Source organism: Elgaria multicarinata, chromosome 12 (assembly GCF_023053635.1).
Source record: "Elgaria multicarinata webbii isolate HBS135686 ecotype San Diego chromosome 12, rElgMul1.1.pri, whole genome shotgun sequence".
NCBI classification, from domain to species: domain Eukaryota; kingdom Metazoa; phylum Chordata; class Lepidosauria; order Squamata; family Anguidae; genus Elgaria; species Elgaria multicarinata.
Window position 1 is genome coordinate 13,173,690 of NC_086182.1, and position 25,560 is coordinate 13,199,249.

Sequence of the window (25,560 nt, forward strand, 5' to 3'; positions counted from 1 at the left end):
AACAACAACAATAATACCTATTTAATAATAATAATAATAATAATAGCAATAATCATACTAACCTATTTTAAAGGTTATCATTGTAATCACCTTACAATTGTAATCCGCCTTAAAGCATCTCTGACAGATGGCTGTCTAGCTGCCTCTTGAATGCCCCTAGTGTAGTGGACTCTCCCACACTAGAGCCCTTCAAGAGGTTGCTGGACAGACCTCTGTTAGGGATGCTTTAAGGTAGATTCCTGCATTGAGCAGGGGGTTGGACTTGATGGCCTTATAGGACCCTTCCAACTCTACTATTCTACGATGCTATGATTCTATGATCATTAATAATGATTGTGTCAACCTCACAGGGTTGTTACGAGGATAAAAGGGAGAGGAGGAGGACTTTGGGTTCCATGCCAGAGGAAAAAAGAAGTGGGATATAAATAATGCAATAATAAAGTCAATAAATAAAACAAATAATGCATGTTAAAGTGCTTCACAACCAAGTGCTGTGCATGTCTACTGAAAAGTAAGCCCTGGTACGTTCATTAGGGTTTACTTAGGTGCCTAGGACTGAAGCTATCACACATTAGGGCTGCAGTCCTATACACACTTTCCTGGAGGGGAAGTCTGTCTATAGCTATTGGTCCTGATGCCTTATTCAACCTCCAGTATATGAGGCAGTAAGCCTATGTACCCCAGTTGCTGGGGAACATGGGTGGGAGGATACTGTTGTGCTTATGTCCTGCTTGTGGGTTTCCCATGGGCAGCCATTCGGCCACTGTATGAACAGGATGGTGGACTAGATGGACCCTTCGTCTGATCCAGCAGGGCTCTTCTTATGTTCAATCACTAAATATCTCCAGTTAAAAAGAGAATTGTGAGAGATTCAGGACACATAAAAGGAAATGCTTCTTCACCCAACACATAGTTAAACTACAGAATTTGCTACTACAAGATATAGTGATGGCCACAAATTTGAATGGCTTTAAAAGGGATTAGGCAAATTCATGGAGGAGAAGTCTATCAATGACTACTAGTCCTGATCACTATATGCTACCTTCAGTATCAGAGGCAGTAAGCCTGTATACAGTATACCAGTTGCTGGGGAAGATGGTGGGGGAGGGTGCTGTTGCACTTATGTCCTGCTTATGGGTTTTCCATGGGCAGTGAGTTGGCCACTGTATGAACTAGGGTGACCATATGGAAAGGAGGACAGGGCTCCTGTATCTTTAACAGCTGTATAGGAAAGGGAATTTCAGCAGGTGTCATTCATTTTGTGCCTGATCAAGAGGGCAGGGCTCCTGCAGCTTTAACTGTTGTGATGAAGATGGAATTTCACCAGGTGCTGCATGCATACGAATGACACCTGCTGAAATTTCCTTTTCAATGCACCTGTTAAAGATACAGGAGCCCTGTCCTCCTTTTCATATGGTCACTCTAGTGTAAACGAAGGGAAATTCTAGTCTCTATAAAAGGAAACCATGGTGGATGTGTAATATTTCAGACATGGGGGTAACAGTGCAGGAGGGGGAAGAGAGGCTACAAATGTACGAGCAAAGATGCTTGTATTATTATTAATTATTGCTATTTATTACTTTCATATCCTGCCTTTCTTCCTGCAAGGAACCCAAGGCGGCATGCATAATCCTCCTCCTCTGTTTTATCCTCACAACAACAACCCTGTGAGGTAGGCTGGGCTGGGACTTTGTCCTCCTTGTCCTCCTTTCCATATGGTCACCCTATGTGGACAGAATGGTGGACTAAATAGACCCTTGGTCTGATCCAGCATGGCTCTTCTTAGATTCTAATGAGTAAGACCCACTGAATTCAGTGATATTTATTTCTGCATAGGCACGCATAGGTTTGTGATGTAAAGCAACATACTACTACCACCACCACCACTGTTTTGATATAAACACTGGAGCTAGGAGGTGCTATGCTTTGGAGAGGGGGAATGACTGGTACTTATACTGCCCTCCCAAGAAGAAGCCATAATGTTGAATCTTAATTCTGCAAAAAGCATACCTATAGGGGTCCCCTTCATCCCCTGCTCAGGAAATACTTCTTCCATGTGTAATGCTCATGGGCATGAAAATCAGAATCTTTCCCCTCGCTTCTTCCTCAGCTCTGTTCCAAAGGAAGCCTGAGGCAAGGGTTCGTCTTACCATTGAGCTCATCGTGCTCTCCAGGGAGACAAATCCCTGTGCTCTTCAAGGAAACCAAAAGGAATCTGACAGCCCCTATTGGGTGCTGCCTGATGATTCAGGGACTCTGTGAAAATCCTAGCAGAAACTTTAAAAGGGGCAAAATACCTTTTCCATAGAAATAATTTCCAGAAAAAGAGAGAGACAAACAGACAGGCACACAGAGAGAGACAGAGAGACAGAGACAGACAGACAGGGCAGCAATTTGGAATTTCTTCTTTTTAATTATATCATGGGAAAGAAGACACACATTTATTTATGCTGAAGATTTACATTTCTGTTCTGGCCAGTTTTGGCAGACAGATGCTTTTGTGGCTTGGCACAGTTTTCAAATTGCCCCAGAGGAAATATCATATCATATCTGTACCAGATCCCTGGATCAGGGCCTGGTCACTAGTCCTCCTTCCTTTTCCTTCTTAATTAATTCTAACTTCCATCTCCTCTGCTGAAGAACTTCAAAATAACTCTTAGACTGTAACCCTGTACAACCTTACCTGAGAATAAGTGCCACCGAACTCAGTGGGACAATGCCCATCCTTCTAAGTAGACATATATAGCTGTGTGTGGTTAGGAACTCCAACACCAGCATTAAAATTGTTTCGGTGCCACTTAAAAGCCCTTTATGCCCACTCTGGCATCTTAATTACTTGATTTTTGCCTCTCATATTGCTTTCCTCTTCCGTTTTTATGATGGTGATGATGATGGCTTAGTATTTTAATTATACTGCCTATTATTTTAATCAGATTTGTACACTGCCCTGGCAGCCTCAAGGATGAAGGGAGGTTTAACATAAAACTGTTTTGATGAATGAATTAATAAATGAATGAATCAATAAACTACATGGTACATTTAGGGATGCTTAAAGATTATATTCAACTGAAACTTTGAAGTGGCCTGACCCAACCCACACTTCCTGGACTAACATGAGGACTGCAACATCGTTATCCTTTGAACGTCATACTTATCCAATTTTTTTCAATTCAGTCCTCAGCTAATAATAACAGCAACAACCCTAACAATGTATAAATATGCATATTTAGGATAAAATGCATTTAGAAATGCATATTTTGAGAAAGAAAAAAAATGTTTTGTGAGGGGCAAGTAACTCCTTTACAGACACTTGCTAGAGGTCTTAATTGTGAATTGACTAAGTTCTAGTCAATGTCCAAATTTCTGGTCAGGCTTTTTGTGTTTGTAAAAGACTTTCTGACTGATACGGTAACCAACCATTCTTTAGGATTTTCCTGAGTGTATCCATGCATCAGGTCAGATACAGTCAAGCCCCCTATAGGTGTGCTTTTACAGTATTAAGATTCAACATTATGGCTTCTCCAATTACCGCTGGAACAGCATTCGTGTGCGTTTCGTAAAACTGTTACGGAGGATATTGACCATTAAGTCGCTCTTTATAAGGATCTACATGGAAATTGTTTTACTGATTTTAGGCTCAGGAAGAATTTTGTTACACTTAGGGTGCAAATCGTAGGTATGTTTAGACAGAAAAAAAGTCCTTCAACTCCTAGCATTGCCCAGCCAGAATGTAGATGAAGGCAGCAGTCACCATGGGCCCATCGGCCACAAATGGTCCACCTCAAGTCCCAATCCAGCCCCAGGGGGTTCCCGAGATTCCCTGGCCCAACCCCCAACCCCTAGCCCCAACTGCTGATCATTTAGTTTGCTGTCTTTGGTGTGTGTGTGTGTGTGTGTGTGTGTGTGTGTGTTTCTCTCCTATTCTAGAAAGTTGAAACGCTTCTCCTAAGGCTTAGTTACTTGCAGTAAGAGCATTAAGCTAAAATAGGCTGGTAGTTTTTGTATTATGCTCCCACCACTTTGGCCATTGGTCCCACCCCCTTGCTTTTGGCCCCACCCATCATTGCAATATGGCTCCCGAGAGCTTTCCCAGAATAGGATTTGGCCCTTGGGCTGAAAGAGTTTCGACACCCCTGCTCTAGCACCTGCTACCACAGCAGCAGAAAATGCTTTGCAGAGGAAAAGAGCATATCACAGAGGCAGAACGTTGGGCACTCTTCAGCTTGTGTGTGTGTGTGTGAAAGAGAGTGAGACACGCACACGCAACTCCCACTTGTGAAATTTTGCCACTTACTACAGGCGAATTCTCTTTCAATTTTGTACTCATCTGGATCGGGACCATGGTGTGAGGGATATGGGGCTTTAACCCATCATCCTTGATCACAATCTAGATCACACACGCACGCACGCACAAGCTGCTGTTTGCATTGGAGAAGGAAGCTCCCATTGACAACAATGAAAGGGTTCCTTTACATTAACACTTAGAAAAGGGGGGTGGGGCTGAGGCTGAATCATAGAATCAGAGTTCATAGAATCATAGACTAGTAGAGTTGGAAGGTGCCTATGAGGCCATCAAGTCCAACTTCCTGCTCAGTGCAGGAATCCACCTTAAAGCATCCCTGACAGATGGTTGTCCAGCTGCCCCTTAAAGTCCTCTAATGTGGGAGAGCCTTCCTAGGTTATTGGTTCCATTGCTGTACTGCTCTAAGAGTCAGGAAGTTTTTCCTGATGTCCAGCCGGAATCTGGCTTCCTGTAACTTGAGCCCATCAGTCCGTGCCCTGCGCTCTGGGATGATCGAGAAGAGATCCTGGCCCTCCTCTGTATTTGGAGAGTGCTATCATGTCTCCCCTCAGTCTTCTCTTTTCAAGGCTAAGAGACCTGTCGCTTGTCTAAGACCACTTAGTGAGTTTATGGTTGACGAAAGAGATTAATCCAGTCCGTGTTTGGTGGGAGGGGCTGCTGGCCCCTCTTATAGGTCCCCTCCATTGTCGATGAACTCTGCTATTACAGCTTACATGGTGGGGGCATCAACAGTGGCAGGTAGCCAAAACCACTCGGATGTTATCCCATGGGTATTGCAGAAATTAAAATGGCAGCATCTAGCTCCCGATGTCCAGCACTCAGAGCAGGCAACAGGAGTGGGCCCAGTTGGTCCCCTGGCAACTGCCCAAGGATACTGAGCCTTGATATGGAGACTGTGGCCAGATCTACACCAAGCAGGATATAACCTTTCGAAAGCAGTTTGAAAACTGTATATGGAATGTGTCAATTCCAGAAATTAAAATGGCAGCATCCAGCTCCCGATGTCCAGCACTGAGGGCAGGCAACAGGAGTGGGCCCAGCTGGTCCCCTGGCAACTGCCCAAGGATACCGAGCCTTGATATGGAGACTGACAACAGTTGTCAGTACTGTGATAAACTGTTTTAAAGCAGTAGTGTAGATCCTGCCTGTGTCAGTGCTTAGCCGCTCTGCCACCCTTGCAGCAGAAAAGTGCAAGTTGAAGGCAGAAGCTGCCGTGTGCCGCACAGGCTCAACCCGCAGCAGGCCCGCGCTGAATTTCGGCAGAGTCAAGAAACCTTCTGGCACACCTCCCCCAGAAGGGGATGGAGCATTTTCCGGCCGATTGCCTCTCGGCATAAATCAAACCCAAGGTCAGCTCAGAGGAAAGGGAGGGAAAGGAAGCGTACTCACAGCCATACGGAGATCCTGTGGGAGAACCGTTAATGAAACCAGGTGAGCCGGGAACGCCCAGGTTAGACATGGGGACGTTGCTGTAGCCGTTCATGCTGTTACTGGAGGTGCTGTAATTAGACTGCTGAGGGGTCGAGCTGGAGGAGTAACCTCGCGGGGAGATGCTGCTTGTGTTGCGGATGTAACCTACAGGAATGAAACGTTTGCTGAGTGCCCGTCGATGAGGACAGCGGGATGATCTCTCCCAGTCAGCCAGTGTTCAGTTACCTGGGCTGGGGATGGACGGATCTGTCCATTTCCCTTTTTCTAAAGTTCACTTTTTTTCCCAAGCAAAAATTTGCTCCATCCCTTTTCTGCACCAGTAATTTTTTTTTTTTAAAAAAATAAATCATTAAAAAAAATCACACACATACACAGGAAAATTCCTGTATTTTTTCAGAAGCTATTTCCCCCCTACCTAATGCCTATTTGAATGTGGTTTCCCCTCACATAGCACATTTTAGGATGCGGTTTTGATTGGAAAACTGCATCACCAAATCCAGACCCAAAAGATGGTCGTGTTCCAGATTGCATAGTGCTTTAGAAAGTGTAGATTAGGACACAAGGATGGCCTTAGGTTAAATGGAGCCCTGGGTGAGGAGTGCCTGTGGTGCCCCCTCCCATGGCCACCTTTGCAGGGATACCCAGAAGGTTTATGGGGTTTGTCATGTTGGCACCTCCTCAGCTCTGCTTGTTGCTCTCTCAGCTCCGCTTCCCCCCCTCATTTCTTCTCCCCCCTCAGCTCTGTGTCTACCTCCTCAGTTCCACTTCCCTTTTAAGTTCTGCTTCTCCCCTCAGCTCTACTTCCCTCCTCAGTTCTTCTCCCCTCTCAGCTTTGCTTTCCCCCTCAGCTCTGCGGCCCCCTCCACAGTTCCACTTCCCCCTTCAGTTCTGCTTCCCCCTCAGTTCTCCTCCCTGCTCAGTTTTGCTTGCCCCCTCAGTTCTGCTTTCTCCCTCAGCTCAGCTTTCTCCCTCAGCTCAGCTTCTACCCTCTCAGCTCTGCTTGCCTCCTTCAGTTTTGCTTTCCTTGCCCTCAGCTCTGACCGCGTCCCTCCTCAGCTCAGCTTGGTGCCCCCCCCCCCCCATATGCCTTTAATCTTGTGTAAATGGTTACACAACTTGGGAAATACACAATTTCCGGAGCTGCCATTGTTGTGCACAGTGGAAGCTGTGGGCGAGTGCAGGTGGTTGCCTGGCTGCAAAGAAGCTTGTGTGGCTGTGAGTGGGGGTGGGCAGTAGCTTGGTGGTCATCCAACAGAAACAGAAATGGGTGAGTCCATCCATCCCTACTTGTGGCCACCAGAAAAAAGCACACACGGCCACCCCATGAACCTCTGGGGCAGCAGTACTGAAAACAGGCTCTCCCCTTTTGATCTTAATACATAGGCTGGTCTGTAGGGGAGGAGGTTCTCTCTCTGACAGTTGGCAACTCAGTTAATTTAGGGCTTTAGATGTCAACATCAGCACCTTAAATTGGCCTTGGGTGATGGGCCTTTGGTTTGATCCAACAGGACTCCCCATCTGTTAATGAGAACTCAAATGCTTGCTCAGTTCTCCACATGCTTCCTCTTGATGACCATAAAGAGATCATCACTACAGTTGCTCTGAAATGTTCAGAAACTCTGCTCCTGTGTCCTTCATCCCCTCTGGTGTCACTCTCCAGGGAGAGTGAATCTCCAGGGGTGGAGCTGCTAAAGTAAGGGCTTGTCCTTTCAGGGCTCAGCTCCAAGGAGTGTGCTAATGCTGGCACTAAATCTGGGAATTGATCTGATGCTGGCTGAAGAGCTGCCAGCAAAACACAGGATCACTGCATAAGATCTCTTTCGGGTTCTTCTCATCCCTTAAGCATGTTCCTCTGGCTGACGTAAACACACCCTTGTTTGACAACATGTGTACATTTTGCTGATCACATCTGATTGTTTGAAAGAATGTGGAAGGGTGTTTTTTGAGATCTGGAACAAATTAGCACACTTGTGTTTTTAATGTTTATAACATTAACATGGGATTTGCTGCAAATTGTGGTCAAGGCTGTACCTTCTCAGTGATTTCAACAGCGATTGAGAGGGAAACTCTCCATTGCATAAAGGCCCTTCCAAATAAAATATAATAAAAATTGGAAAGTGTAGAAGGGAGAAACACATACTTATGGAGTCAATGATCTCTGTAACTTTATTTTTTGTTAATTTTTGTGAACCGCCCAGAAAGCTTTGGCTATGGGGCGGTATAAACATAAAATGAATGGCTTCGGCCAGAAACAAGCAACGTTTTAAAGGAAATCTGTTTAAAGTCATTTCTGAGAGGCATCATTTCCCATGATAGAAATATATATATATATATATATATATATATATATATATATATATATTGATTCTCCTCTGTGGCCTCTGGCCATGCAGGTTTGGCAAGTTTGGGGTAGAATATAAATCCTTGCAAAACCTGTTCAGGACTGGTGTGTGTGTTTGTGTGTGTGTGTGTGTGTGTGTGTGTGTGTGTGTGTATTTTTTGGGTTTAATTGCTGCTTTTTGTTTTTATGATTGAATGTTAAACCACAACTTGTATTAGTCAGCAGGATGGGGTGGGCAGCTCTTAGGAGTTTTGCAATTTAAAGAAGAAGAAGAAGAAGAAGAAGAAGAAGAAGAAGAAGAAGAAGAAGAAGAAGAAGAAGAAGAAGAAGAAGAAGAAGAAGAAGAAGAAGTAGGCCACTACTTGGCTGCACTATATGGTTAGCACTGCTATCAGGTGATTCTATATATCGTACAGCTGGAAAAAGTGCAGAAAATGGCAAATACAATTATCAAGGAGCTGGAGCAACTCCCCTGTGAGGGAAGGATACAACAGCTAGGATTGTTTAGCTGGAAAAAGGAGGCCAAGGGGAGACATGATAGAGGTCTAGAAACTTATGAATGGTGTGGAGAATGTGGATAGGGAGGGATATTTCTCCCTCTCCCATAATACTAGAACCCAGAGTCATCCCATGAAGCTGATTGTTAGGAAATTCAAGACAGATAAAAGGAAGTCCTTCTTCACACAGCATATAGTTAAACTATGGAATTCACTACCACAAGATGTGGTGATGGCCACCAATTTGGATGGCTTTAAAAGGGGGTTGGATAAATCCCTGGAGGAGAAGGCTATCAATGGCTACTAGCTCTGATGGTTGTGTGTGACCTCCAGTATCAGAGGCAGCAAGCCTATATACACCAGTTGCTGGGGAACATGGGTGGAGAAGGCTGTTGCACCATACCCTGCTTGTGAGTTTTGCATGGGCAGCTGGTTGGCCACTGTGTGAACAGAGTGCTGGACTAGATGGACCCTTGGTCTGATCCAGCAGGGCTCTTCTTATGTTCCTATGATGGCAAACATATCTGTGTGACACCCTGGAGAGCAGCTGCTAGTTAAAGTAGACAATACTGGGCAATAATGTATTTATTACTGCTCTGGTTGAAAAAATTGCCTTGGCTGCAAGTAAGTTGAGAGCTAGGCATCAAGACCATTTACAAGTATAATGGGGAGCTGGAGATTTTGCCCTTTTTAAACGTGTTCTTCTAGTACCCCACTGTGGAGCTCTTGATTTATGTAAATGTGGTTTTGTATTTTTATATTCTTGTATTTTTGTTTATCTCTTTTATTTTATTTTAAATTATCTATTTTTATTCCATTTACGTACAGCTCATCTTTTTACTTGTATTTTATTTTTCTCACTATGTTAAATTGTGATGGCTTATCACTTTTAGCAATAAAGGTTTCATTCCTTACTGGGCTAGATGGACAAAGAGCCTGGCCTCATATAAAGCAACTTTCTAAGCTACTTAACAAGCACAATCCATTCCAGTCATGGGAAAGCCAAGTAAGGAATCTGGCTACATCTTCTTCTTTTTTTGCATTCCCATGGACAGAACCACCCACTGGAGAAAAGAGGGATAAGCGAGAACTTTGTATAGTTTGACTTTTAATGCAAACATATCTAATTTCACACTCAGTTATCCTTTGAAATTTGCACCTCTCCAAATATTGCAAAGGGGTTTGTCATTTAAAAACAACAACACACGCCTACCAAAATGTACACAAAAAATGCCTTCATTGGGGGAATTAACAGACACCAGAATTATCTCTCCTTGGATGATCAGACCAAAGGAGACGTTCCCCCGACTTTTCATGTATAATGCTAAATTGCTGCACATTATCTATGTCTAACATTGGTCATTTACCTTGATTATTTCCTTGTGTTGACTCTGAGATGCTGACTCCTAATTGGCTACCATAGGAGTTGATGCCCATCATACTACTGTGAGCCGGAGAGCTAGACAAAGTAGGGATTTGACCCGGATTCCTTGGGACGCTGTAGAGAGCTTCTGCGATATCAGCAGCTCGCTTCAGAATAATGTCCTATGTGCAACAAGCAAGAGACCAGGATGAATATGATTCCCAGGCAGATTGATAAAACATTGACAAGAAAAAGAAAGAAGTCTTGCGTGGATGTTCAGTGAGTGCCTGTGCCTGTGCTTGTGTGTGGCAGGGGGAAAACAGGATTGGCTGTGTTGTCCCAGACACCACGCTTTCATCTAGGGGCCAAAACAAACTCTACTTTAAAAGAGGAATCCTATGCATACTTAGACCAAAAAACAAGATCTAAAACTCCCAGCACTCCCCAATGGGGAATGCTGGGAGTTGTAGGACTTCTTTTCTATCTAAACATGCATAGGAATCCATCCTATGCTACATCTTTCTTTTTTTCTTCTTTTTTTTTACTCTTGAGTAGGTGTGGGATTCCTGATCTGGATTGGGAATCTAGCATAGGAGTGTGTGTGTGTGTGGGGGGGGAGTGCTTTAAAGTTCCAGGCTACAGCTATTCTAGAGTGAAGATGAAAAGAAGACATAGCTGCTAGACACAAAATTAAAGTAAAGTCTGTTTTGGCCATAAGACAGGAATGGGCAAACACTGGCCAGAGGGATACATGTAGCCCTTGGCTTAATTTCAAAATGCACCCACCCCACAAGTAATCAGTTTAGATCTTTGGCAAGAGCAATCTGAGCAGGTAGGATGAAAGAGGAGGGAAGGAGAGAGAGAATGAGAAATACAGAGAGGGGGCATGTTACAAAGAAAGGGTGATAGAAAAGTGGATGATAGAAAGGGAGGGTAACTCTGGTCTAGGGATGTTGGAGGAATATGTTTGGAAATGAACCTGGATGAGCTTTCCTTATTTTGGCCCTCCAGACTTCAGTTTACTTTCCAGTCTGTGGATTTTTTATTGTTTAAAGTTGCACAACTTATGGCTGAATTTTGCACAAAATTTAAATAATTTGCACAATTACAGCTGCAATTTGCACAGATCTCCATTTGTGCAAATTGCAGCTCACCACCATTGGAAAAAAAGTTTCCAGAGTTTGGGGAAAATCTGGGGTTCAGTCTGCAAAAGCAAACTAAGTTGGGCACACTGCAGTACTGTGTCTAGCCCAATGCGAAATGGATTGCCCAACAACAGACATCACCATTGTGGTCCAAGTTTGGCCTTGCCCTTGCCCATTGGCTTGTGGAGTCTGACAGATTATCCCCAAAGGGACCTGACTCTGAGCAGAACAAAAAAGTTCCCCACTCCCAATGAAAAAAAGTCTGAAAAAATGCATATCTTGTATATACAATAGCCTTGTAAATAAGTCCACAAAAGTTACTACCCTGCATTTTTTTTTAATTTACCAGTGACCAAGAGGTGGGTATCCTTAGTTTCCTTGCTGGCCACTGAGAAGAAGAAGCCCCCTTCTTGACCAGCATGGGAATCCAGGATACTTGCTTTTAAGTGGGTTAGAAAAGAGGAGGAGGAGGAGGAGGAGGACTATTACCAAACATGGACATGGGTCAAAGCTGATAGATAGGGTTCCTTCACAGCCATCTTGGAAGCCAAGAAGACTGGTGGAGGAAGTATGGGAAGATCTGCCTGTCTTCTGCTATCCCATACATTTGCCTGCCTGGAATTACTGGTTGCCTATGGCTACCAGGAAAGCTGTTAAATACAAGGCTGAGATATGTAGGCTCTGTACATGTGACGAGGGCCTCTGCAAGAGTCCCCGATGTGTGGGGCACCCACATCAGTGCCAGTTCCTGGCTTTTGGAGGTCCCTTGGACAATGTGCCCTCAAAACACACCCTTCTTTGTGGGTCCCTTCCTCCTCTCCAAGGCACCGCTGACCACTCGCTTGCCCTCAACCTCAGAGCTGCCCAGAGAGGGATCACAAGATGAGTGGAGGATGCAGCATGATTTAAGAGGGGAGGGGAACAGACAGCAACAGCAAGGAGGAGGAGGAGGAGGAGGAGGAAGACCAGGGGGCTCCAGGGCAGAGAGTGGGCTGTGATCAACCTACTGTGGTGTGGGTTGCCCAATAGTGCCTACCTCTGAGGCTCATAGGCTCCCAGGGTGTGGAACTCCTTATAGAGGGGAGATAGGTTCCCCACCCCCACCCCCTGTTGCCCTTCCAATGGCAGGCAAATACATTTTTGTTCAGCCAGACCTTTGGCAAGTAAGCCAGCCTGTTGCTGTTGTGTTTTAATCATATTTTCAATGTATTGCTTTACGCCACCGTGGGAGGGCTTCTCCACTGAAAGGCAGCCAAGAAATATTTCAAATAAATAAATAAATAAACAAACTTTTTTTATGCTATGTTTTAATTTAGATTTCATTTTTAATCTGGTGTTGTTGTTTCTTTGTGGTTGCTATTGTTGCGGTTAGAAGTCTTGAGCGCCACGGGGCGGGGGGGTTAGAAAGGTTATAAATATCATAAATTACTTAAATAAAAGCTTTGAATGAAAGTGTGGAGATCTGGAGAAGAGACCACTTCTCCCTTCTCATATATTCACTGAACGTCAGTACAGGGAGAGAAAGGGACTGAAAGAGGGAGGGTTTCTAACCTGATTATTATGTGGCGTTCCATACAGTGCTTCAACTAGGTCAGCTGCTCGTTTCAACAGCATCTCCTACAAGGAGGCAGGCAGAGAAACCAAGGATTGTAAAAGGATACGGCGGATAGGATCCCATTCCAGGATCACTCAGATTTGCATGCATGATATCTGTAGCCCTTAATATTCCTTATTTAGCGATACACACTCTCTTTGTGCACAGCTTGCTGGTTCTCAACATCATTCTGCAATGAAGCCACTAGAATAAACCCAACACTCTGGGGTGTGGAACATATATGTGCGAATAGCAGGTTTCTGTGCCATGAAATTTCACAGCATACCGAAATAGTAACTTCTTTCTGTACAATGTCCGACCCAGCGGATTAAGTGATAGAAATATTGAATGGTATGAGGAAGTTGCTGGGATGGGATTGCATTGGTTGCAATGCCATCGCTGTGCCATTTACTATCTCTAATAGGAAAAAGATGTTGCACATGAGACTCAGCTGGACACTATCCTTTGCCCATTTTTATTTGTTTGTGAATTACATGTGCCAATTTGATGACCTATAACTATCCTGATATTTGACCTTCAGCTGTAAAAATTTAGTACAGCTCCTGTCTGATTAAAGACGTCTTAGTTGTTTAATCACATGAATTTTATTTAGTCAGTTAAGGCTGCAATTCTATTTCCACTTGCTTGTCAGTAAGGCCCACTTAACCCAATAGGATTTTCTTCCAAGTAGACATATCTAGGCTTGTGCTGTGAATTGGCATACATTTAGACAGGCATGCAATACTAGCTCTGAAGGGGGAGAACTTCCTTAGATGATGCATGCACATTTAATAGCAGACATGATTTTAAAAGAGGCATTCCATCTTGTGCGTGAGATAGAGGAATGCCTCTTCTAAGATGGCAGCTATGCCCTGTAAAATTTGGAAGTACAGACTGTACCAAAAAGACACAGGAAACATTTTACCTTGGCTAGTCGCTCTGGGTCACCAGGATGTCTTGGGATAACTTTCTGGAGTCTTTGGAAACCATAGTCTATAGTAGGCTCATTTAAAGCTGAAATAGAGGCAGGAAGGAGATCAGACATGAATAGCTACTGAAGTTGAATGAAAAGAACCATCCACTTTTGAGAAAACAAAAACTAAAGGCTATTTTGCTATAAGGAAAGAATAATGCAAGGATTATAGTTACACATTCATGAGCAGCGATGAGCAGTTATCCCAAGACAAGTTGAGTAATTAGGAGCAATTAAGGGGCAATTCAATGCTAAACCAGAAGCAATAAAACAAGGGATTTGTATGAAGGAACATTTTAATTAACAGCGTAGGATATTGTTGCTGAAAAGGCGGGATACAAATAATAATAATAATAATAATAATAATAATAATAATAATAATAATAATATAGATCAATGGGAAAGGCATTGATGAATCCTACAATAGTATGTGGTAGGGGTGTGCACGGACCCCCCGCTCCGCTTCACTTGCAGATCCGCCATTTTTCGGATCGGGCCGCTCCGCCCCGCCCCCGCTCCGCCCACTTCCGCTCCGCTCCGCCCGGAGCTCCGGATCCGGATCCGGAGCTCCGTTTCCCCCCCCATAGGCTTGCATTGAAAGCTAAAAAATTATACAACTTTTTTTCTGTTCAAGTTAGAAACCTCATGTTTGGCACCATGACACCTCATGGGGATATACACACGCACGCCAAGTTTCAAAGCAATCCCATCATCCCCTGATTTTTGGCGAATTTTTGAAAATCGGGCACCCCACACACAACATCCCTGCGAGGTGTGTTAAAAAACACGGGGAAAAGCCCGTTCAGATGAAGAAAGAGAAGTTTCCCAGAATCCCAAGTTACCTGTTTTGCCTATGCCCTCCTCCAACTTTGGGATCATCATGACCGGGAGCTGACTCTGCCCCTCAGCCCTTTGAAAAAGGTATTTTTCCCGCCGATTTTTTAAAAACTTCTAGCCCGCGACCCGTACGATGCAGAAAGTTGAGAGTGGTCTCAAAATGACCCCCATCCACGACTCTCTGTGCACAAGAATTTTCAGAATGATAGCTTAAACCCCCCCCCAGTTATCCCCGATTCTTTCCCTCAATGCAATCCTATGGGCGAAAAGCCGAAAACGCAGTTTGACCCGCGCGGTTGACCCGATTTTCACAAAAATATAGCCCGTGACCCGTACGATGCAGAGAGGTGAGAGTGGTCTCAAAATGACCCCCATCCACGACTCTCTGTGCACAAGAATTTTCAGAATGATAGCTTCAAAAACAACGTAGTTATGCGCGATTATTTGCCGCAATGCAATCCTATGGCGAAATGTTTTCAAGATGGCGACCGGAGCGCTCCGCCTGAACTCGGAGCTCCGAAAAACGGCCGCTTCTCTTCGCCTTGCTTCTAGGGGGTCCGCGGTCCGCTCCTACTCCGCCTCTGGGTAAGGCGGAGCAGGCCAATCCGCTACTGCTTCTACGCTCCTAATCGGAGCGGAGCACATCCCTAGTATGTGGAACCTATGTTTTAGTTCTGCTTCTGGCTAATTGTGGAAAAGTAACGCCTCAGCAGCACTAAAATGGTTCAGAATTGAAACCACGAAGCTGACACAACATAGTCAGGTGCTAGTGGTGATGTCAGAGAAACCAAAAACAGATTAAAATGACTTTGGTGTGGGCCAGCATCTTCTGAATCACCCAGATTCCATGTGGAGCATTTTTTCCCCTTTCCAGAATTGTACAGAAATTTAGCCAAACAAAAGTACAAAAGTTACTAGAAAATACATTAATAAATATGCCAATTTTAAAAGAAAAGAAAAGCTGAATGTTTATATATCTACTATCTTTCTTCAGCCCCCACTATGGAGTACTAGGGAAAGTATATATAATATCGCAAACATGTGAAAATTACGTAAACTGAGTTTCTTCCTAGTTTTCTGAAGAGGGAAAAATCTGATTACATCAAGGGAAACACACATTGAATGGATTAAACAAAATCTGCACATCCCTAAATGCTAACAGTTGCCAGTTTTGTCCTTCCCTTCTGAGTCAGGCTGGCTGTTGTCATTTATTGTCCTTTAAAATAGGATTATCTTTGCCCTTATAATGACGGTGGGGAAGAACACATGCAAAGTCCCACAAAAGACAAAAAAATGTAAAAGTGCTGAGGAGATGGGGGCTCATGTTATCAACCAATAGGTACCTCCCAGAAGCCTCAAAGTGTATGTGGGTTCATCTACACCAAGCAGGATATTCCACTACGAAAGCAGAATGAAAGCACTGTATAAAAGGCAGGCGCCACACTGCTGCTTTATAGTGGTACTGAGGTGCACTGCAGGAGCGAAACCACTGCTTTATTAGGGTGACCCTATGAAAAGGAGGACAGGGCTCTTGTATCTTCAACAGCTGCATAGAAAAGGGAATTTCAGCACCTGTCATTTGTATATACGGAGAACCTGGTGAAATTCCCTCTTCATCACAACAGTTAAAGCTGCAGGAGCTATACTAGAGTGACCAGATTTAAAAGAGGCAGGGCACCTGCAGCTTTAACTGGTTTGATGAAGAGGAGATTTCACCAGGTTCTCCGTATAAACAAATGACACCTGCTGAAATTCCCTTTTCAATACAACTGTTAAAGATACAGGAGCCCTGTCCTCCTTTTCATAGGGTCACCCTAGACATACCAGTCCATACATAGCCTCACGTCTGTTTTTTTCACCAGGTGGCTCAACCTTTCACATCGGCCATAATGCCCCACTGCAGCAATGTAACACTGGGACATTGAGGGGAATTTAAAATGGTGGGATGTCTTACAGCCCCCTGCTGCAATCCACAATGCTGCTGCTATTCAACCACCACTTCCCACCACTATCAGTATGCCTATCAGGGGGCGAGATCAGGTATGGACAGATCATTCTACTTTTAGTTCATGTCAATTACCCATGTGTTTATTCATTGCCCCCGCCCCCATTTCTGAGTTAATTTGCATTTTTATTTTTAAAAAATCTGCAGGAAGATTTGTATTTACATATGTATTTTTAACATATTTTCTCATACAGTTTTGAATTTTTTATTATTATTATTTAGGGCACAATCCTATGCATGTTTAGACAGAAAGAAAGTCCTACAATATCCATCATGCTGGGGACATTTGTAGGACATTTCTTTTCTGTCTAAAGATGCATAGGATCGTATCTTCACTGTAGTTTTAGACTACCTTTTAACTAAAATTCTATGGGCAGTTTACAATACATTTAAATCATGTAGTACAAATATTTAAACCAAGAATAAAAATAAAAATATAAACAGTACAGAATAAAACAAAGATAAAACTTACAACAATATATGCTCACTTCCGCTTTGAGCATTTTGACATTATACAACAAATGAAGATCACACAAAACACTTATTAATTTATTTATTTATTTTTCTATTCACTTATTTATTTTTCATTTTCTTTTTTTCTCCCTTTCTTTCTTTTCTTTTGTTTCCTCCCCTAAAATTGTATGAACCGAGTTTTCTGTAACAGTTGTTTAAACCCCGATTGTTAGGGGACTGTTCTATTTTTTTTGTTATATCTAAAATATTAATAATAATAATAATAATAATAATAATAATAATAATAGCAACAAAGAATGAAACCATTATTTTATTTATTTATTTATTTATTACATTTCTATACTGCCCAATAGCCGGAGCTCTCTGGGCGGTTCACAAAACCAGATTAAAACCAGATTAAAACCAGATTAAAAGCAACATAAAACCAGATTAAAAACAGTAGCAGAACTTAGTACTAAAAGAAGTTCTTTAAATGCCTAGTGCCAGAAAGACCATAATGGAGGCACCAAGTGAGTCTTTCTAGGGAGAGCATTCCAGAACTGGGTGCCACCAGTGAAAAGGTCCTTTATCTTGTAGCTACCTGCCTCACTTCATTTGGCACGAGCACCTGGAAGATGGCCACAGATGATGACCTTAATGTCCAGGTAGGTAAATATGGGTATGCATTTCCGAATGCATTTTCTCTCAAAGATGCTTTCCAGATGCCTTTTCTCCTACATTTTTCACAGTGTATTTGAGCTTTAAAATGCATCACAAAAGTTGCAGTCTGATTTGCACATTACACTGGGAGAGGAGGATCAGGTTGGTTCATTGCCGGTTCTACACAAGCCCTTTTTTCTGGGGCCGTCCCTGTGCATCCAAATGATGCACAGGGGATCCCAGGGGCAGGCAAGGATGACCCCTGCATTTTCCCAGGATAACTGGTTGTCCAGTTATCCTGATTTTCACCACAGTCCTGGGACCATCCCAAGGACAGCAGCTGGTGTGTCACATACTCCTGGGGCCTGAAATGGGCATGGAGCCACGTGGGGTGGCTCTGTGCCCATGGGGGGAAAGATTTTGCCAACAGGGGTGGGTGGATATTTTTTTAAAAAAACTTCGTTTTCACCACATGCACTCACAGCTCCTCTTTAAAAATAAATGGCAGCCGCGATGAGCCTCTTTCTCTCCAGGACGTTACACAGCCATCTGTTAGGTTTGCATTCGAGGAAGCCTCCTCGGCCGAAGAGGAGGAGGATGGCTTGCCCACAGGAGAGGGTGTTTCCTCCCCTACAGCCAGGCAGGAGATCAACATGCACAGGGAAGAGGTCACAGGTCCATCAGAGGAGCTGCGGGTTGGTCAGACCCTTGCCCTGCCTGACGTTCTGAAGGCGGAGGCAGAGGTGGAGATGGTGATGCCACCCAGCCCTGAGGAGTGGAGGTGAGGAAAGAGGGCTGAGCAGATGCAGGCAGTGAGGAGGAGTGTGCATGTGAGAAACTGGCAGGGGAAAGGTGCCAAGCCTAAATAGGAGGCAGGTGTAACAAGGCACAGCTGGACTCTGGGTGGGGCCAGACTGGCAGGACTAGAAAAGGAGGAAGCTAAATGCTGTGTCAGTCTGGCAAACACCTTTTGCTTCAAACCAGTTGCCAGTACCCTGCCTTGCTTCCTGACTCTGACCTTCGACTCTTGACTCGGACCGGCTGACTGATTATGCATATACCTGACCCTGACATCCTGGACAACGGACTCGGCTCTTGACTTGGATTGGACTTCTGACTGGCTATTGACACCGCGATATCGGCATTCCTTATTTCTGGCTGGTGGACTCGGATAGGTAGGCTAAAGTTCCAGCTTCCTTGGATTTTCCCTTGTGGCTGAAAGAGTGGGACTTGATCTTTGCAGCATCCAGGCTTGTGTTTGCATTCTTGGCCAAAAATTTGCGCCCGGGTAATTGACCAGTATAATAAAACACTTAACAGATAACGCTTTCGGCTCCTGGTTGTTTCATAAAACCATGAAGATGGTGGAAGCAGGTAAGTCCATGATCTCCCCTCCCTCCCTCCCTCTACCCCCTTAAGGTGTAGACATGCCTGCAGACTGAATAAAATAATTGAGAATCCCAGCTTTGTGGGGTGGGGTGTGAATCTGCCACCAGCCCTGATTGGCACAAATAAGTGAAACTGGAGGTCGTGATGCCAGCCTACCTCAGATCTTCCTATCTGCCTGTCTTTACTGGAACAACACGGAAGCAAGAAATCATAATATGTCCTGGTGACATACTCCTTGATTTATTTTAATGGGACCACAATGGTGACTTCTAATATCATTGGACTGAAACAAATGGGAGCTGAGCAGAGGAGCCCTTAAACCTGAGAATTTAGACTTTGCAATACTTAAAAAAAAAATCTGCCACTGGGAACCATTCTGGATTTCTTAAGGAGTTTAATAATACACATTTCAACTGCCACAGAATCTATTTCCCATTTGGGAGCAGGGCAGAGAAGTTGTGTCAATAATCGTGAGAATTTGTCAGAATCCTCCGGAGATCTTATATATCACTATGTGCCATTTCTCTTCTTGCTTGTGAGTCTAATAACCTAAGTACGTTACATGTCTTGGGTCAAGTGAAAGAGATTATAAAGTATAAAGGGATATATATATATATATATATATATATATATATATATATATATATATATACACACACACACACACACACACACACACACATATTTAACTAAAAATATCTAATGGGAATATCCGGATTTGTTACTCAAGAAAACAACCTGGCTACTACTCAGGATTAATTTTGTTCAAGATCCGTCCAAGCATGCATTTATTTTGTCATTGTAACTTGCATCAGTTGGTCCTGCAGCATCTCTGCTATTGTTTATTTATTTATTTATTTTAAAAACTAAAATTCTAGTCCTCAAGGTTGCCAACTAAATATCAGCAGTAAAGATCCAGAAATGAAACGAATCATGTTAACCGATCCGGAACATGCGGAAGTCTTACTTTATGCCTGTGCCACGTGAAACACGGGTGGGAACAGGACAGGGCTTTTTCAGTTGTGGCACGCAGGATGGGGCCCAGTGTCACCAGAAAGGCCTACCTAGCTCTGTCAAGGTGTGCTTTTCAATGAATAGCAAAGTTGTTTTTTTCTCCAACAGACAGCTAGGATGGAGGAAAAACAGACTTTGAATTTTTGTTCGCTAGGTAGGTAAATAGATTCCTTTCCCTTCTGCGTCTGTGTTATTCTTTTCATGTTATGACTGTGTTATCACTGGTCTTTTTAGGTGCCTTTAAGGTCTTCAGACCAAAAGGAGATGTAAAAATATTTTCATCCATCAGTGAGTTTCTGCAAATGGAAAACCCCTTATATGCGTGCACAGCACATCTCATTAGGGTAGGCACCCAATGATATATATATTTTAAAGGTCATCATTTATCAAATAATCATAAAGGACATTATTTTTATACATTTATTTTTTGCACCGTAGACACTGATGCCCTATGCCATGTTCAGCTTGCTTGACCACAGAAGGGCCATTGCAGGTGGGGGGGGGGCTAATGAGGAGATGCCCCATAAGCCCCAGCATTGGTGGGGCTTTATGGCGACATTGGCCAAAGGAGGGGCTTACGAGGTGATACTGGCCTTTTGGAGCCCTCTTCCTGGCATCTTTGAAACAAGACTCCCAGCAGAGTGATTCCTTTTCATTCCTGCTACTGGGAGCAATGGCATGCTGTCGGGGTGGGGGGTGGGTGGCACTAGAGCAGCCAGATGGCAGCTGGAGGGCCATTCCCACTACACCTGGATCCCCCTCTGGATCCCTGTTCAATGGCCCTCTCAATTCGGCACTTATTGCTTGAGACATTAGGGTGTGCCTGGGCACACCCGGCACACCCCTTGCTCACACCTATGAAACCCTTACAAACAGGCTCGCAAACTTATTCAGCAAATGGCAGACTCTATTTTCCCATTCTTACTGAAGAGGAAAAAGTTGCTCAAGACAATAAACCACCAGCCTGGCACCACAATCAATCTGGGAATTGCTGCGCGGTAGTATCTTGACTGATTGCACTCCGAGAGGAACTGCCGACAGATCCTTAACTACAGCAGCACTAGCATCATGGCATACTTTGCTGTAACATATTATAAGAACCCATTATGGGGAACATATGCGCACCGATAACAGCTCCCACTGTGACATTTAGATTTACCCTTGGAATTTATCTTTAATTTTTATCGTTGTCTCCTTTTTTAACAGTTTACGGCACTCTCCTCTTCAAACAAGCTGTCTCAGTGCTGTTCTTGTTCAGCTAATGCCTAATCAGTTTGAACATGAAATGAATATTGGATTTTGTATTAAATATTGAAGAATTCTTCTCAGATCTTTAGCGGTTACACCGTGAGCTCTTGAAACTCCTGCTTTACCATCTCCACCTGCTTGCTAATAGGAACTCTGGATTTCAGCTTTCGCAGCTGATTCCCTTGGGGGGGATCTTGATTGGAGCCTGATTCTGACCCCAGAACTGCTATCGGCTCCTTTGCACTCCATGCTGATCATATTAAGGCATGGTGTAAATCAGATCATAAGCTTTAATCGATCTCTATGCTTCATCAGAAAGGAAGGTACAGAAATGGAAGTCATTTCTAATCTTTGAGTTTGTCGTAGGGTGACCCTATGAAAAGGAGGACAGGGCTCCTGTATCTTTAACAGTTGTATTGAAAAGGGAATTTCAGCAGGTGTCATTTGTATATATGGAGAACCTGGTGAAATTTCCTCTTCATCACAACAGTTAAAGTTGCAGGTACCCTGCCCTCTTTTAAATCTGGTCACTCTAGTATAGCTCCTGCAGCTTTAACTGTAGTGATGAAGAGGAAATTTCACCAGGTTCGCCATATATACAAATGACAGCTATTGAAATTCCCTTTCTTATGCAACTGTTAAAGATACAGGAGCCCTGTCCTCATTTTCATATGGTCACCCTATCTGTTGGCTGTATTCCAACATGTATGGCCAGAAGTAAGCTCCACTGGGTTTAATGGGACTTACTTTCTACTAGTCTGTGGGGCGTTAAGCAGCAACTGAGCATTGATTTGGCCATTACTCCATTCGCACTAGGGATGCTTCTGAAATTCTCCTTCCATATTGAAGTTCCGAGTTAATTGATCATGTTTCCAAATTGGTCTGATGCATTAGGAATCTGTCATTGTTCCATCTCCCCACCCCACTGATTTTGTATAGACTTCCATGACTGTGCAGCTTGTCACACCTTTCAGTACTTCAGTTCATCTATGTCATTTTCCCACTTGGCATCAACAATGTGCATGCGCTCCCTGATGTAACACTGCCTTGTATTCATGACTGCATCAATAGTCCTTTTCTGTGATGCTTTACTGGTGCACATGCACTCTTGTGTACACCGATAAAGCATTGCAAAAAAAAGGGGGGGGAAGGAAATGTGTGCACACTCGTGTATCAAGATGCTTTCTTTTCTTTTGTGGTGGTGATGGTGCTTTACTGGTGTGCATGTACACTTGTGTATGCCTTGATAGAAACCCAGTCCCCACCCAGCCAGTATGCCTTGGGTGGGGGATGGTTGTTGCGTGAGGGAGGGAGCCAGAAACGAAACTAAAAGAACTGTATGTGTGTGTGCACATGTATAGCCTTGTGGTGGGGCAGAGCCAAGCGTATAAAGGCTCACCCCCACGCAACTCTCAGCCTCTTTTGATTTCAGCCCCACCCTCCCTCCCAATAACCAGTATGGGAATAACCAGTCACCTCCTTTGAAGGGGGGCATTGAGTAGGAATTTCCCCTGTCATTTAGAAATGTACAGGTTTTTGCCTACTCCATACTGGATCCAATCTTTAGAAGTGGAGGATAAATAGGTTAATTATAAGTGGCAGGATTGTGCAGGGATTTTGGAAAGTCAGGATAGGGATAGTGAGCACTCTGGCGCCTTGATGGTGATTGGCAATCCAGAGGTCCTGCTCCTTGGGGGCTTTGCAGCTTTCGTGTCAGGATATGGTTTGCCTTTGGGGACCTTCCTGTCTCATCTACTCGGCTTTGCAGCCAAAGTGGGGATGACATGGGTCGGTCTCACCAAACACTCAAGTGTAGTTGGAAAGGGGGGCAGGTCACCCGACCCCTGTTTTCAGCTGAGTGGCTTGCCCTAAGGGGCAGGCTAGTTGCCTGAGGATAAACGAACTAGATTCCCACACGTTCATGCACAGATCCATGGAGGGGAGAATCTCCATGCTTAAATAAAGAGGCCTTATTTTATCCCAAGCTCTGGTGTCTGTGTTTTATTTCTAGGACTTCCATCTCTGCTCACAATACATGTCTGCAAAAATGCAAGCTTGATCATCCATAGCATAATATCAAGATTCTTTTTGCTTGTTTTTTTTTCTTTTTTAAACTGGTGATCATGTGGACTTGTGTACATTGCAAACACACACACACACACACACACACACACACACACGTGTATGCATACTTTTGTACCAAGATTGCTTCTTCTTTTTTTGGTGGTTTTACTGGTGTGCATGTACATTTGAATATGGATTGAAAAAACACATGACTGCAATATATATATATATATATATATATATATATATATATATATGTTGTGATTGTGCACACCATTATGACAAGATTCTTTTCACTCAGTGTTTTACTGGTGCGCATGGTTGTACTCTTTCCAGAGACAGGTGAAGACCTTTTTTAATTATTTCCAACATTTTACCCTTTTAGCTCCGTTGTTATTAATCTGCTATTGTATTTTAAATTTCTGCATTGCTGCTAAGTTTTATTTAATCATAGAATCATAGAATAGCAGAGTTGGAAGGGGCCTACAAGGCCATCGAGTCCAACCCCCTGCTCAATGCAGGAATCCACCCTAAAGCATCCCTGACAGATGGTTGTCCAGCTGCCTCTTGAATGCCTCTAGTGTGGGAGAGCCCACAACCTCCCTAGGTAGCTGATTCCATTGTCGCACTGCTCTAACAGTCAGGAAGTTTTTCCTGATGTCCAGCCGGAATCTGGCTTCCTTTAACTTGAGCCCGTTATTCCGTGTCCTGCACTCTGGGAGGATCGAGAAGAGATCCTGGCCCTCCTCTGTGTGACAACCTTTTAAGTATTTGAAGAGTGCTATCATGTCTCCCCGCAATCTTCTCTTCTCCAGGCTAAACATGCCCAGTTCTTTCAGTCTCTCTTCATAGGGCTTTGTTTCTAGACCTCTGATCATCCTGGTTGCCCTCTTCTGAACACGCTCCAGCTTGTCTGCGTCCTTCTTGAATTGTGGAGCCCAGAACTGGACGCAATACTCTAGATGAGGCCTAACCAGGGCCGAATAGAGAGGAACCAGTACCTCACGTGATTTGGAAGCTATACTTCTATTAATGCAGCCCAAAATAGCATTTGCCTTTCTTGCAGCCATATCGCACTGTTGGCTCATATTCAGCTTGTGATCTACAACAATTCCAAGATCTTTCTCGTTTGTAGTATTGCTGAGCCAAGTGTCCCCCATCTAGCCAAGTGTCCCCCATTTGGTTTGTACATTTATGCTGCAGGAAACGTTTACATTTTATGTTGTATTTTGTGGTTTTAATTGTTGTAAACCTACCAGAGAGCTTTGGCTGTAGGGTTATAGAAATAGATAGATAAATATAAGTCCAGACTTAAAGATGGATTGCGTACTCAGCATAAGAACAGAAGAAGAGACTTGATGGATCAGACCAAGGGTCCACCTAGTCCAGCACTCTGTCACTCAGTGGCCAACTAGCTGATGAACAAGAAGCCACAATAATTTTAATTTCCAAGAGCCAAACTATACATGATATTAATCACATGATTTGCTCTTTACCTGAGTGCACCAATTTTCTTTTAGAAATTGGGGGTCATCTGAGGCAGCTGGACAACCATCTGTCAGGGATGCTTTAGGGTGGATTCCTGCATTGAGCAGGGGGTTGGACTCGATGGCCTTGTAGGCCCCTTCCAACTCTGCTATTCTATGATTCTATGATTCTATTAATTGGGGCCCTGGCTTGATGGGTATGAGGGCTTCAGTCCTTGCCCCCCAGCGGTGATCCCACCACCTGCAATTTCCTCAGGGGGAAAATACCTTTCCTTGGAGTGAACAAGAGGTGTTTTTTTCCACCTCTCATGCAAATTGCAGGTGTGGGCCCCAATTCAACCTGGGGCCACTGGTTAAAGACACGCCCTACTCCAGAGTCCTGGTATGGATTGGGGCCACCATGCCAGATAGCTCCTTTAGAGTTCTGACTGTTCTGATTGAAACTGCCCCACTGACATCGCAGCCACCAGCCTCCACTGCTTTTGAGAAATGATCCTCCTCCCAACTACAAATTGACTTGACTCTCGCTTGTGTTTTGAGCTGCTTTCTCCCTTAAATTTACTGATTTCATATGGAGCATGCAGCACGTTCTCCAAGAAAACATCCGTATTCATACCGAAAAACAGCCACAGTATTTCACATACACAAAAATTATCTGTAGTGATTTTTTTTTTAATCATACCATGATCATAACAGGCTTTGAAGATAATTAATATAGGGAGTGTAGGAGAAAAACAACACACCAGGTTAATTGTG

The 25,560-nt window shown here is 43.8% G+C and overlaps 1 protein-coding gene across 1 annotated transcript in view; it reads right to left on the minus strand.

Moving 5' to 3' along the window:
* EBF2 (EBF transcription factor 2) overlaps positions 1–25,560 on the minus strand; it is a 286,143-nt gene that overhangs the window by 19,023 nt on the left and 241,560 nt on the right. Inside the window, exons 11-14 of the mRNA XM_063139242.1 lie at positions 13,600–13,688; positions 12,632–12,697; positions 9,940–10,117; positions 5,693–5,878 (exon numbers count right to left, since the gene is read on the minus strand). Of these exons, the coding sequence (XP_062995312.1) occupies positions 5,693–5,878; positions 9,940–10,117; positions 12,632–12,697; positions 13,600–13,688 (519 nt within the window). The remainder of the gene's footprint in view (positions 1–5,692; positions 5,879–9,939; positions 10,118–12,631; positions 12,698–13,599; positions 13,689–25,560) is intronic.